This window comes from Lepidochelys kempii, chromosome 11, assembly GCF_965140265.1.
Source record: "Lepidochelys kempii isolate rLepKem1 chromosome 11, rLepKem1.hap2, whole genome shotgun sequence".
Lineage (NCBI taxonomy): Eukaryota > Metazoa > Chordata > Testudines > Cheloniidae > Lepidochelys > Lepidochelys kempii.
Window position 1 is genome coordinate 43262476 of NC_133266.1, and position 13905 is coordinate 43276380.

Genomic DNA, 13905 nt, shown 5'->3' on the forward strand with positions numbered 1-13905 from the left:
TAGTAAAAACATGGAAGCTTATCTATAATCCCGAAGTAATATATCCAACTGTCCCTTTGAACAGTTTTTCTAATGACATTGACTAGAATGGTGTGACTTTGGGACAAACTAAAGTTTGTATTTACATTCAGGCCGCAGTGAAAGTGCCCATCATCCATTTGTTAATGTTTTACATTTAACAAGCCACTCTTAAGTGACACACGGATGCATGCACGCTTGGTAAGTATTAAGAAACCACACCTGAAGTTACCTCGAACCCTACACAAGTGGCGTGTACTTTAGGTGGGTGATGACATAAATTAATTTTAAATTAAAAATCGGAGTGAAAGGGGATAGGTTTTTTTAAAATTAGAAGTAGGCTTAATTATTTCTGCTGATCTCAATAAGACACAAATAAAAGCCAAATATAGAGTGTTGAACTTTCCTATAAACCTGTAGCAGACTCCTCCTTTCTTTTTGATATAAGCACCTCAAACAACAACGACAACAATTTATTACTACAAGAGGTCGATTGCACTATTTTTAGCACAGATATATGTCACATATGACTTATCTTTTCTTGAAGAGTGGCCAAGGCATGAGTCCAAAAATAGATTATCCTTCTTGGAATGTGAAATGAACATCATGCAATAAATAAGGCTTGTGCCCTGAACACAATGGAATGCAGGGGGAGAAGATATGCGTGCACGTGTATTTTTAAGTACCCAGACGTTAAGTTTAAATATTCAGACACATTTTCTGATTATACTTTGACCCTCTTGTGTCTAATGGCTCCTCCTGTTACTACCAATACATCAATACAATTCTGTATATTATATCACCACTAGTCGTTAAGGTAAGAATGAGGAGCAAAGGCAGAGTCAATAGCAAACACCACTCACTGTACAGTACAGTAAATAGGGACCTTTAATGCAGAGCCACAGAGCTTCCAACGGCCATGTTTGTTATCCTTCCCCCCTGATTTTTGTAACCGTATAGACCAAAACGGTCTTGCTAGGAACAGTCATAACAGGCAGAATTCAAAGTGCAAGGAAGATGATAAGAATAGATTTCTACAAGTCCTGACCACGTGATTTACGAAATAATTAATTCAGCACGTCCCTTAAGAAACACGGAGTCGTCATTAATCTGCCAAGCAAAGGACTCTATCAGACTTGAAAACTGAAGAGATCCCAAGAATATAATATACAAAGGGTGCAGGCTCTTTCCCTGCGCACCTATATCTTTGGTAGCAGCCGAAAAAGAGAAGCTTGGTATGTAAACATTTTACTTTTTATTCCTTCATATTTTAATCCTTAATGAACTTAGCTGTCAAATGCTTGACAAATAGGACCCTTTGCTTTCCGATTTGGAACCATGCAATAGTCAGAAGTTGGTCTAGGCTTGTGTGGTGACCTTAGATTCAGAGGAAAAGATTTACACTTTATGAAAAATTATGATGTTGGGCAAAGGCTCTCTTTTTGTTTATGTGTGTGCGTGTATACGTAGAGATAACAAGAAGGCAAAAGAAAAGGAAAGGGTTTACTAAGAGCTGTATGTGTGGTGAAATGGGAGAAGATTTACTGGTTGCTTATGTCTTACTGGGAACAATACTGGCTGTCAGGGCATCTGCTGCCCATTCTTAAAATGGTGAGAAAAGGCCCTGAACTCCTTTTCAAGCAAGGGTCGTAAATTTTTCTTTGCGTCATAATAGAAGGCTATAAAACTGAGTTGAAATTTTACCCAAGGCAGGTTTTAAGCAGCAGATAATGAATTCCGAGCTTGCTTCTCCCCCTCCCCTGACATTACTGCTACCGTTACACAAAGGGAAGGGTTTATTTTTATTTTTATTTTCGTCAGATAAATGCCCAGTTTTGATCTGGTCTTTTTCGGTTTCTATCTGAAATGATTAGCAGAGCATTCGTGTGTGTGTGTGTGAGAGAGAGAGAGAGAGAGAGTGGCGGGGCGGGGGGGGGCGGGGAGAGGATGTTGAAAACGGGGAAAAAACCCTATGAAAAGCCCCCAGTTTTTAGGTCATTTTGCGGGAGATACACACTCTTAGAACTTTGAACCAGTAGTCCACGCTGAAAGAAAACTGAGGGTTGCAGTTTTTATATAGAAACCATGTTTCCCCATCCTATAAAACACAGACCGCAAGGCTGAGATTTCTCTGTTAAACCCCATAGTCAGTTGGAAATACTTTCTGCGAACAGGATATTCTTTATTATCCCTCGCTGGAGTAATTTCTAAAAACCCAGATTGTAGCTTTTATGACTTCCGTTTCGGTGGCAGGACAGAGGCAAAGTTTCCTCTGTTATGAATTATACATTCAAACAATAACACATTAATTCAATTATTCAAAGATGACAAACGCGTATGCGCGTTGGTGGTGACTAAAAACCAGCTTTGCTGCTTCACGATAACTCCTCTGTTTTCATCAATGAAGTTTATATTATCCTCTTTGCCCAGAAAGAAACCAAACTCCATAAAGCCACGCGGTATCATGGCCCCGAACATAAATTGAAACCCTTTAATAATAACGTTTATTCCTGTATATAGCCTGGGATATTTGATCAGTTTGACAATTGCCAGAGTTGTTGTTATAAATCATCGTAAGTAATTCCTGAAAGGGTGCGAGGCTGCTGGGGGGCGGGCGAAGACTGTAAATCTTTCTGTTTTATTGCTCTATGAACATATGCTCCGACTGAAGGAGTCTTCAGATCCTTTACTGGAGACAAATTCACTCAAAGCTTGAGTCCTAGTATGGCGGGAGTTTCACACTTCTTTATTGCTTTTGCTGTCCCCGCTCACTGTCTTAATTTTTGTTGTTCTTGTTGTTGTTATGTTTATGCAGTATAACTTAAATGAACCCGTCGGTGGAGTGTGACTTTTGCTAAGAGATATTTACAAATTAAGCATAAAAAGGGAGATTTTCCTTCTCAATCCCTCCTCTTGATCTTTACTTGATTAATGGCGCACTTTGCACTTTCACTTTTGTGTAAGGAGCAAACGAGATTTTCGTCATTAGAAAATGTGTGAACCTATTCTATACATACATATATACATACATACATACCTCTATATAAATACAGATGGATATACAGATAGATACACTGGTAGTGAAATATATGGCTGGCAGAAAATGATGCAAAGAACAATTGACTTTTACCTGATGCAAGATTCAAGTACATCATTTCCAAGAAATACAAGATTACAAATCCGGAGTCCGAAACAATAATTTACCTTGAACGCGTGCTTCAGTTACTGGACTGCAATCTTTTTATAACTTGTTTGCAAAGTCAGGAAAAGCAAAGTAATTTAGATAAATGTTACAATACACTTAAGGGTAGTATTGTAAGGTAATACGTTACTGTCAGATCTCAATGCTTTGGATGGTAATGAAATCTTAGTAGATCCTAGATTAGATGTGGTGTATTTATAGCTACAGACACCTTAGAAAATCAAACAAAAGAACTAAAATACATTTTTACAGAATTTGAGCTGTTCAGGACATTTGTATGCACTCATTACATATAGAAAGAGTGTTCTAACTCTGTGTGTACATGTATAGGTATTCATATATACATATAGTGCTTTTTCTATCTCTCTGTGTATATATGTATATACATATACACAGAGAGAGAGAGAGAGAGAAAGAGAGAGCGAGATCAGACTCAGTGCACAAACAGAAAAGTAAGGCGATTTTTCTAAGGCTTCTTTAGTCTTCCGATCTGGAAAATCCGAGTTTACCTAAATATTTCCTCCTATAGAGAAGGAGAAAACAAAGATTAGTGCATACTAGTAAAACCTAGAACATTTCAGACAGCTTTGTAGTGTACATTTGTGCATCAGAGTTTTTATTAAACCATATTTTCGGTTACATAAAATCCAAACATTATTTTCATCTTCTATCGGACATTTCTGATTTAATCATGTATTTGATCGGCAATGGCTGAAAAAATCTACCATTCAAATTAATGTCTTGTGTATTTGTTTTACTCACAAGGAAAAAAGATTGACATAATAGAGATTATAGAGTGTTCATGGACTAAGGGACCCTTCCACTGAGGGGTTGCTGTGGTAGTTCAATTTGTCCAGAAGCTCTAAGAATGCTTGATTTATCTAGGAAGAGAAGGTCTTCAAAGTACTTTACCTAAAAGATCAATTTATCCAAAGGGATTTGTAACACGTCAGGAAGGAATTGTTGCCATTTGGTACCTAAAACAATAATACAACCCAGGAATGTGAGACGGATTTGCATTGGACTGCTGCCTTGCTTTCAAGTGAAGCTTATGGGTGCTTTTGGATCCCTGTGTAATACCCCCAAACATGTGAATTCTGGGGGGTTTAGAGAGGACGGACATTGTGAAAGTTCCAGCCTCAATCAGAACAATCTGCTCTCAGGGTCACGTGAACAAATATGCTTGTATTTTAAGGCAGCGCCTATATGTCTGATTATAAAGGGGTTTCTGTTGCTCTTCTAAAAAAAAAATCATAAATGGCCGCACGATTTAAAACCAAAACAAAGCACTCTCGCCGGCCAATTGCTGACTTTTATTCCTTGGGGTTGATTGCCAAGGACTGTTGTAATGAATTAAAAACAAAACAACAACAACAATAACAACAACAGATTCCGAACTCCACTCGCCCTCGTTTATTGGTAGTTGAGGCTGAACCTCTGTTCATTCTATCGGGAATGCTGGTGTATGAAAATGCCTGTCACACCGCAAGCCCAGGCTTAGGACAGGACTGTCTGCGGACAAAGGGTGAAGGGTATATTCTAACAACTGCAAGCACAGATATTGAGACCGAGGAGCCCAGGTTTATGATAAATTGATACACAGGTAAGCAATTGCATGACAAAATGGAACCTTTAACCATAGATCTGCATTATCGCCTTTAGTCCGAGACTAAATATAACTGGCTAGTAATCTGTGATCTGACTGAAAAATATGTATAGAAATATGTTTCCATCTACGTTTATAGCAGTATCATCTTAATGATATGTGGGGGGGGTTGTTTGTTTTTTTGTTTTTTGTTTTTTGGGGGTTTTTTTGTTTTGTTTTTGGAAACGAAACATTTTACAAACGTTCAGGAGAATATATTTGCCCCGGACCTGTTTTTGGTGGTTTCAAGTATGGAATGACAATTGAACAAATAAAAGAAAGAAAAACTTTGTCATGTACTGTCACTGCCAAAATACTATAGAGCATCCTATTAATTCGCTTACTTGGACTGCTGGGCAGGGTGCAGCCGGGTTGATCTTTACTGTACGATTTGAAATAAATTCACCGGTAAGGGAGCCTCCACATATGGTTTCTTGAATGCTCTTCGCAAATCCACTCGCATACTCACGTATGGTTAGCCTTTGGTTCATACCTATCATTTGATGCTGTATTTCTATCTGAGCTACTGGTTATTTATTTATTTATTTATTTATTTCAGTCACACATGCTGTTGAAGTACTATTTGCTATTCATGCACCAAGAAGTTTTCTTTAAGCCTATTTCCATAGTTTGATCAAGTGATAAATGAGAGAGCGTGAGGATATTTAGTGGAGGGTTTGGGGTCTAAAACCAATAAAATACAAACAAATTTCATACCTATTTTGCTTAATAAAAGTAAATGGATCTCACAGAAATATGTGTAAACCTTAACTCAACTTTTTGCTGTTTAAAATAGCCAGAACCTCCCACTAAATGCAAAGTTCATGTTTTAAATAACTTGCTACCTTTTAAAATGTATGAATTATGGAAGATCTTTCCCGATTATACCTATTGAAATGAGCATAATATAACATCCAACCTTTGTGTTGGGTAACAGAAGCTCAGAATAAGGCACTGCTGGACAAAATCTGAACAGAAGTCTTTATATCTCTTAGGCAAATCTTCCTTCATTTTAGATGCTCATCCATATTTATGCAGAACAGTGAAAAGACTGAAAGAAAGTTGTGTTGTCAATTGCGTGTGCTCTGCTCGATCAGAACTTAAAGGCAGGGAACATTTTTCTTAGCTGGATGCCTCCAAGCTGCTGGCCTGCCAAGTTAGTCAGTTGAATCCAATTACTGCAAGCAGCATTTCATTTGGCTCGATGGAAGCACTCACTTATAACTTCACCTAAAATTTCAATAATACCTATATTGGGTCCATGCCTGAATAGTTCTAAAGATTTATCCCTGGCAACTTTTTATCAGAGCTCAGTTCTCTTTCTTTGACGAAGCTTCGGTAAGATGGTATAAAGCCAACGTCTTTAACCATCAGATGCTTACAAATACAAATTTCGGATGTTGCTGGCAGTTAGGGTAGAAAATATATCTTTGCAAAATTGGTTGCAAAGTAACCCCTGTCTAGAGTAAGGATGATATCACTGAACTGCTGAAGTGCTGCTGCGAAAAGGATCAGAAGTCGATAATTAATTAGACACAAAATGAAAACTTACCATATTAATCAACAGCGGATAACAATGACTTGATAACAATATTATGATCTCTCCGGTCAAGAGCTAAGGGGTACCGAATTTATGCTTTCTTCTTACACACTGTAACGTACTATTCTATTTCTAATGAACTCCGTTATAAAAAAAAAATAAAGCACTTAAAGTTGACGTACGCCCACGTGAATATATTATATAAGACGTTACCGGGACAGGCCTTGGACCAGGAACCTGGTAGAACATCGTGTGTAATCATGAAGCTCTACTTCCCAAACTCCAGTTTGCCAGCATAAATTAAGGTGAATTGGAGGGGGAATGCTGCATCATATTGGGTTTGGACAGGGACAGAGAAGATTTGGTGGAAAGTTGCAAGCTCTGTTATGTTGTGAGCTATTGGAGGCGCTTCCGTTGGTTGTTCATTAAGTGGTGAGTTATTGCTTTACAAGCCAAAGGTCATTTCAAAGGCTTATGGTTGCTAGATATCGTCTTTATAATGACCTGGGGTTTTTTTTGTGGGGGATTTTCTGACACTCTTCATGTTCTCAAATTCCTTAGTCGACACATTACAGAATGAAATGCAAAATGTTCATTTTGATCCACAAATATTGGTTGTGTGTGTGTACAGCAGGCTAAATTTCTATCTTAGTTTTCTATGTATCTTAAATAGGGAATTTAAAAGGTAGTTCCAACTGGATTTTTATACCTCTTTCCTAAATTAGTAGATCAGAGCCGGGGGTGGCAGATCTGTACAGTAGTGCTGTGCCTTGTTTTTTTCTTGGTGTGACAAACCCGAGATAACCACAGATATACATAATGTATGAGCGCCGTGGTAATGGCGCTGTGGTCTTTCTAGTAAATTTCCATTCTTCTTAGTGTGATGACTGGACCTGTGCATGCTTTTCCTTACCCATGCCAAATGCATGCAGTTATCACTTACACTGTACAGCGCTAGATGGATTTACATCCTTTTGCTGGGGGGGGGTTACAATTCATAATTGCCATGTTTGCACTTCCTCCCCCTAAGAGGCAAAGAACGTTGGTACAGTAGCTAGTAACTAGTGGAGGTGCTGGAAGCATTAAAGAAGCCATGAGAATGTGGAATTGTTTTTTATTTCGATCTGAGTTGGAGCTATTTTATCAAATGTTCCGCCAAATGGTTAAAAAGCTTTGGGGCTCTGATTACGTGAGCGCTAGACTCACGCCCTGTATGTACTGTATTGTCTGGAAAAGTCGAACAAGGCCTCTATAAAGTTTTGCCGATGAATCGTATAAAAACCAAAGGCTTCTTTTCAAAGTGTTGTTAGTACAGTAAATACATGTGAAGCACCTGTTATCTGTCTAGTAAAAGAGCTAATGTGGAGTTGGAGTCAGAGAGAATTGCTACATAAAAGGCGTGAATTTATTGTGATATTTATCAAGAAGGAAGTACAAAACAAAGCAGCTTCCACTGAAAGTTCTCACTTTTGTTTCAGGTACGTCCCAACGGATTATCCAAAGGAATCCGAAGATCCTACAAAAAGAGTTAAAGTCAAAAATCAAGAAAAAACATAAGCGTGGTGAGTTTTTACTTTTGTCTCTATAGTTTGTCACCTCTCTTGCTACAGAAGTAGTTGCCACGGATAATTTATCATATGTAAAGAACAAAAATGCTTGAAAGTTTATCTCCCTAGTGTAAGCTAACATACATAACATGGTACCTGATGATCGATTTCCAAATCTATTGCTGTTTAATAGCGTTAACCCCAAACTTCAAACACGAAGAATGTTATTACTGTAAAAGCTATTTCACCTAAATAACATTCTTTAAAATGCTGTCGCCCCATTTAAAGTAGCTCATTATTAAGCCTATTTAAACTCCAATGGAAAACAAAAAAAAGCATTGAATAGAACCACATTCGAACCAGTCCTGCTCCCACCGAATGAGAATTTGTCACCATCTTCAGTAGGGCTCTTTAAAAGCCAGTAACATTTTAATGCTGCTTTTATGTACCAAAGGCTGGTTACAAATAGTAATATTAAAGCTCCAAAACAATATTTCAGGAAGACCTCTGCTTCGCTCAGAAGAACTCTGAAATCGGTCAGATAGAAAGACCAGCATTTGGATCCTGATTTACCAATGTTATTAGGTGGCTCACAGAGTCTTAAATCACTGGAAGAGAAACAGAACATACACCTATTAAAACGCGGCTCCCTCTGTGAGCCATTGTGTACAATCTATAACACGAATACATTTCAGTATCAGTGGCAGCCATGGTCAAATTACATCAGTCACTCTTCCCGCACAAAAATTGGGGGGAGGGAGAGTTAATTTCCTGGAAGTCTTCATGTTGCAGTCTATCCGTCCGTTTGGTAAACTATATTCCAGCAAATCCAACGACCAGTAGTAGAACGTGATTTGGGGGAGGTGGGGAAGCAGGGTAAAAACAATAACAACAGATAAGCAGAGAGGGGTTCAAAAGTCCCTGGAAACGTGAAGGAAAATAGTCTGTGCTCTGACAAGAGACGCAGTAAAGAAGGAAACTGTTTGACTACTTTATATATATGTCCCCTTCCAGGCTGCAAATAAGGAAAATTTGCGGAGTAGGGAATTCTTTTGCTGGTCTTCCTCCTACGCGTAGCCTGTTTTACCCTTCTGAAAGTGCTAGGTCTTGAGAAGTGTTTTCCTTTTCATTCCTTACTAAAGCGTTTACTGCCATAGTACTAGCAGTCATAAATTTTGTTACAAACCACAGTGACAGGTGCATTGATATGCACCGTGAGAGCTCCGGCTGCTTAATAACCACTCCACTGGCCGCTCTTACTGCCTGTTATTTATTCCGTATCATATTAGATATTGATCCTAAGCAGAATTAAGTGTAGTGGAAGTATTAGTAGAGAACTGCTTAATATGAATATGTTTGGGTGTCGGATCGAACACAATTGTGAGACTGGAAACTTGTCAACATTTGAGGTTGTTGTATTTTGTGCACACACGTGGGATGTGTTTGTGTGTGTGTGTGTGTGTAAGTGGAAGAATGGGGTATTTTGTCTAACAAACCTGCATCTCTTATATCTAGTCTGATTTCCAGATATAACTGTATGAAGCATAGTAGCTTCCAAGCGTTTGGAAAACAGAGACAGGACAAAGAGCCCCATTACCATATGTAATGTATAACGGTTCAGATGAGGTTAACCTCTCTGGATAGCAGGAAGGGAAACTCGAAACACAGACATGGGTACTTTGTGGTTGCCTAGCCCTACTGCATTTCAGTCCACCCCCCACAACGCTAGCAAACCATTTGGAGGTTACTTTGCTGCAGACTGTCTTTGGCCAAACCAAGAAGTGTTGAGCCCGTGCTTTTGGTGTTACATACAAAAACATCGCCTTATGCATTGCACTTGTAAAGTCAAAAAGTGTAAAGATTTAAAAAAAAAAAAAAAGATCTAAAAGATGAGCCACCAAACAGTTGAGCATTGTCCGTGTGATTTATGGCCCATTGCCTCCTTTTTAGGTTCAAGCAGAGTTCACAAGTAGTTGGTATTTCAGAAAAGAAATAAGGCTTTTAACAGTTTTTCAGTAATATTGTTTCTTAAGATTCTGTGTATTCTTTTGGGGACTATATTTTATTTTGTATATAAAAGAATAGGCACAATGCTGTGTTGTGTTAACAAAATGCTTCAGTCCAGACTATGCCTGAAAATGTAAATGATAAAGGTAGAAAATTATTAATTGAGTGGATTATTTGCAAAAAGTAAATTATGAAAGACAGTTAAACCATAGATGGCCTAGTCTGGATCGTTGTATTTTCTTAGCACTCACAATTATCTTCGCTTATTACTTCTTAGGCCTCTGGTTACTGCATTCTTCAGGATGGGGTTGGGGCGAAGCCGCAGGTTTTCTGCCCCTACCAGCTTCCCAAAGAGTTATCAGCCCATGTTGATGAAAGAAAATAACTCCTCTGGTGAAGCTGTATTTAAGATCAGATGGCAGGATAAACAATTTAAAGTGACCTCGAATTTTCGTTATTTTAGTTCAGAATAGATATTCTGGTAACTTTTAGAAAGAATGCCAATGCTACTTAGTTATAGCAATTACTATTGGGGAAGCAGCAGACAAATAAAATTAAAGGTAACATATTACTAAAGCTTTGCATAAATATTGACTGAAGAATAACAATTAACAGAGACTGCTTTAATATTTTAGAACCACTTTCCTGTAATATGTTAATACATTTATATAATAAAGAGAGACGCCTGAGATTTTCTCAAATACAGGCTACATTGTCAGGTGAAATATTCCGTACTTTATTTTGCTAGACGGGATAAAAGATGCAATTTTAAAAAACGCATAAAAATACTAAGGGTACCAGTAGAGAAGTTGTATCAGCCATATTATAGCATTTATCAAAACTACGTGTTAGTTCCCATCTTGTAAGCTATAAAATACAGATTTACATTCAACAAATTGTATATAGCTTTTGTATCCGAGTAAAAATATTGATTATATGGAGAACTTTTCATTTGGCTACATTTTCCAGACCAAGCAGTTTGATAGGAAAATACTGAAATCTGAAATAACTTTTGCATGCTAGTACATAAACAAAACATGGTTTGTAATGAAAACCAAACCATATAAATGGTCTCAGATTGATTCGATTGACAAGAACTAACAAGAAACGTTGGGTGAAAGATTTTGAGCAGGGTAAAATTAATCAAAGAGTTAAGATAGGGTAGCTGACCTAAGCGTTTTTCTTTATAGTGCAAACTTAAGTTACTGAATGGTGTTAGTTATACTTTAACTTCCTAGGAATCTTTCAAGGAAAAAAGAGGCAGAATTTACAATAGAGATGGAATTTTCTATTTTTTTCAGGTTCTAATTCGGGTTCAATCCATCATGTCATCTGGGGCTTCACACTTCACACTTTTGCGCCTGCGTGCCCAGAAAAAAAAGGGGGGAGGGAAAGTAGGGATGTGGGTTAATCTTTATACCAAAATGGTATAGGATGCATGCATATTATGGATAAATATATACACATATATGATGACAATATAAATGATAATATGACAGTGCAGTCGGAAAAACAAAGAGAGAGAGAGAGAGAGAGAGAGAGAGAGAGAGAGAGAGAGAGAGAGAGAGAGAGAGAGAGAGGTAAATGTGGTTTTTGCACACATTCTGGGAAACACAGGGAAGGAAAAATGCATAGATATAATACACTAAAGAAATACAGTAGTTAATTCATTTCCGTACGTCTGGGATTTTTAAACGCTCTAAAGTTATACTAGAATGATACTGGGGGACAATGTAACCTCACAATTTTCACTGAAAGCCTAACCATTTATTTTTAATGGTTCAGGTGTATTGAGGTAAATGTATTAAGCGTCAGTTCAAAGTTTAAAAAAACTAGAACAAGAGGAAATTAAACACATCCTGAAATGTGTTCCTAAAGTCTGGGCGATTGTTCGCACATTATATCCGCCATTATCAGAGGATCTGTTCAGATTTTAAAGAGATGGGGCCGAATGCTCATCCCTTCACTTAGGTGATTTGATCTATGCTTTTTGGTTAGAGAGAAAGAAGGAAACTCCTCAAAGACTTTGAGGCATCTGTCTGACTATTCAACTAGATTAGGATTCTTTTAAAAAGTATTTAATGTATTTTTCACCCATTTTATGTTCAGTGTAGCTTCTCAGTCAAGTTAATCCATAGTCTCCCTCTTTCTTGAAGATAAAAGATCTGAAAGGAAAGCCTGTGCAATTTACAGATGAAGGGTCTGAAAAGAATCTGTATACTAGCCAAATCTTAGCATGTCTGAGTGTCAAAGTATAGGATGAGTGAATGAGTTCGTGTATGTGAGTCTATATGTAAGCATGTGAGGGAGTGTGTTTGTAAGGGGTGTGTGTGGCTAAAGGAGATGTCTGCCTTCCTGATACTAGGGAGGGTTTTACAGCCTTCCTCTGCATGTGGGGCGGTGGTCACTTGCTGGTTTGAACTGGAGTAAAAGGCTGGTTCTCTGTAACTTGAAATCTTTAAATCAACATTTGAGGATTTCATTATTCAGCCAGAGGTGATGGGCCTGTGACAGGAGTGGGTGGGTGAGGTTCTGTGGCCTGCCATGTGCAGGAGGCCAGACTAGATGATCAGGATAGTTCCTTCTGGCCTTAAAATATACGAAATCACACCAGTTCTTCTCAATTAAAGTTTCTTTTGTCTCTCGCTGTTTCCCCATAGGTGGCTTCCTAGGCAGTGAGTGGCCCAGGCCGACCACGTGAGCCGCTGGGACCTAGTCAATGTTATCTGAGCAGGGTCCCCAGGCCTTGGCGATCCCAGAGAGCAAGATGCAGAAAACCGCTTACTACGATAACTCGGGGCTCTTCGGGGGCTACACGTACAGCAAAGCCGACGCCTACAGCTACAGCTCGACCCACCAGCCTTATACACAAGCCGCCCTGGACACAGACTACCCGAGCTCCGCCTGCTCCATCCAGAGCTCGGCTCCCATCCGAGCCCCAACCCACAAGAGCAGCGAGCTGAATGGCAGCTGCATGCGGACCAACGGCGGCAGCCAAGCAGGCAGTCAGCCCCCGGGTATAGGCGAGCAGCAGCAGCCGCCTGCGCTGCCGCCTTCCTCCCCACCGAACCCCACCAGTGCGGCCCCCCCGAAAAAAACCAAAGGCGGCCCCAATTCCTCCAGCTCTTCCACGGCCACCATTAGCAAACAGATCTTCCCCTGGATGAAAGAGTCCCGGCAGAACTCCAAGCAGAAAAACACCTGCGCTGCTTCAGGTACCCGACACGCTCCCCTCCCTGGGGTCACCCCTTCACGTCCCCCTCAAGTCCAGCTGTCCCTGGTTCTGCTAAGCAGCACACTGATCAGCCTGGCCAGAGCCCCTCCCCAGCGAGGCAGAGGGGCCAATGAAGCACGGGGAAAGAGTGCCCCTAAAATCTTTGACGTGCTCGACTCTGTGGCTTCTGGCATAGTTGAGTGAGGGGCTCCTAAGCCAAGTCCTCTGCAGCTGGGGGCCTGTTTCACTGTAAATAACAACTCTGTCCATTGGAACTTGAGTTCGCGGGATGCTTCGGTCCCCTGCGCTTTGATCGAGGCTTTTCGGGGAGGCAATGCAGTGCTACAGGGAGGGGCCACTGGACTTATGGTTTACAGTCCTGCTGGCCATTCGAGCCAGTCTGACGTGCAGAGGAAAACAGCATTTCCTCGCCCTCCGTCTAAACGCTTCAATCTGTCCTTTCTCCCTGACTCCGAAATGGCTTCTAGTACGGAGTCTTTAGAAATGTAGACAGCACAAGCACTGAAAACCACGTACTCCTAACACTCATCCCTGGAAAGGTCCCCAATCTTTTTTCCAGTAACGGGAGCATCTCTTCTGATTTGAAAGCGATAAAGCCAATCCCCCGTCTGTTTTACTCTTGCTAGCAGTTCTGCTGGTTTAAAATCCTGCCATTTGGCCTTTCCTCTGGTTTGGGATAAAAGAAAGGGGGACCCCTCATCCCTCCCCCTC

The 13905-nt window shown here is 39.8% G+C and overlaps 1 protein-coding gene across 9 annotated transcripts in view; it reads left to right on the top strand.

The window, feature by feature from the left end:
• Window positions 1-13905, top strand: part of HOXD3 (homeobox D3) — a 42336-nt gene that overhangs the window by 19290 nt on the left and 9141 nt on the right. For 5 of the 9 annotated variants that reach the window (XR_012154302.1, XR_012154301.1, XM_073305941.1 and 2 more), the window contains 2 exons: window positions 7884-7967; window positions 12620-13174. Coding sequence is in view for 7 of the 9 variants with exons in the window: in XM_073305941.1 (XP_073162042.1) it covers window positions 12679-13174 (496 nt within the window). In the remaining 2 variants the exon portion in view is untranslated. The other 4 variants (XM_073305943.1, XM_073305944.1, XM_073305942.1 and 1 more) reach the window with 4 other exon arrangements.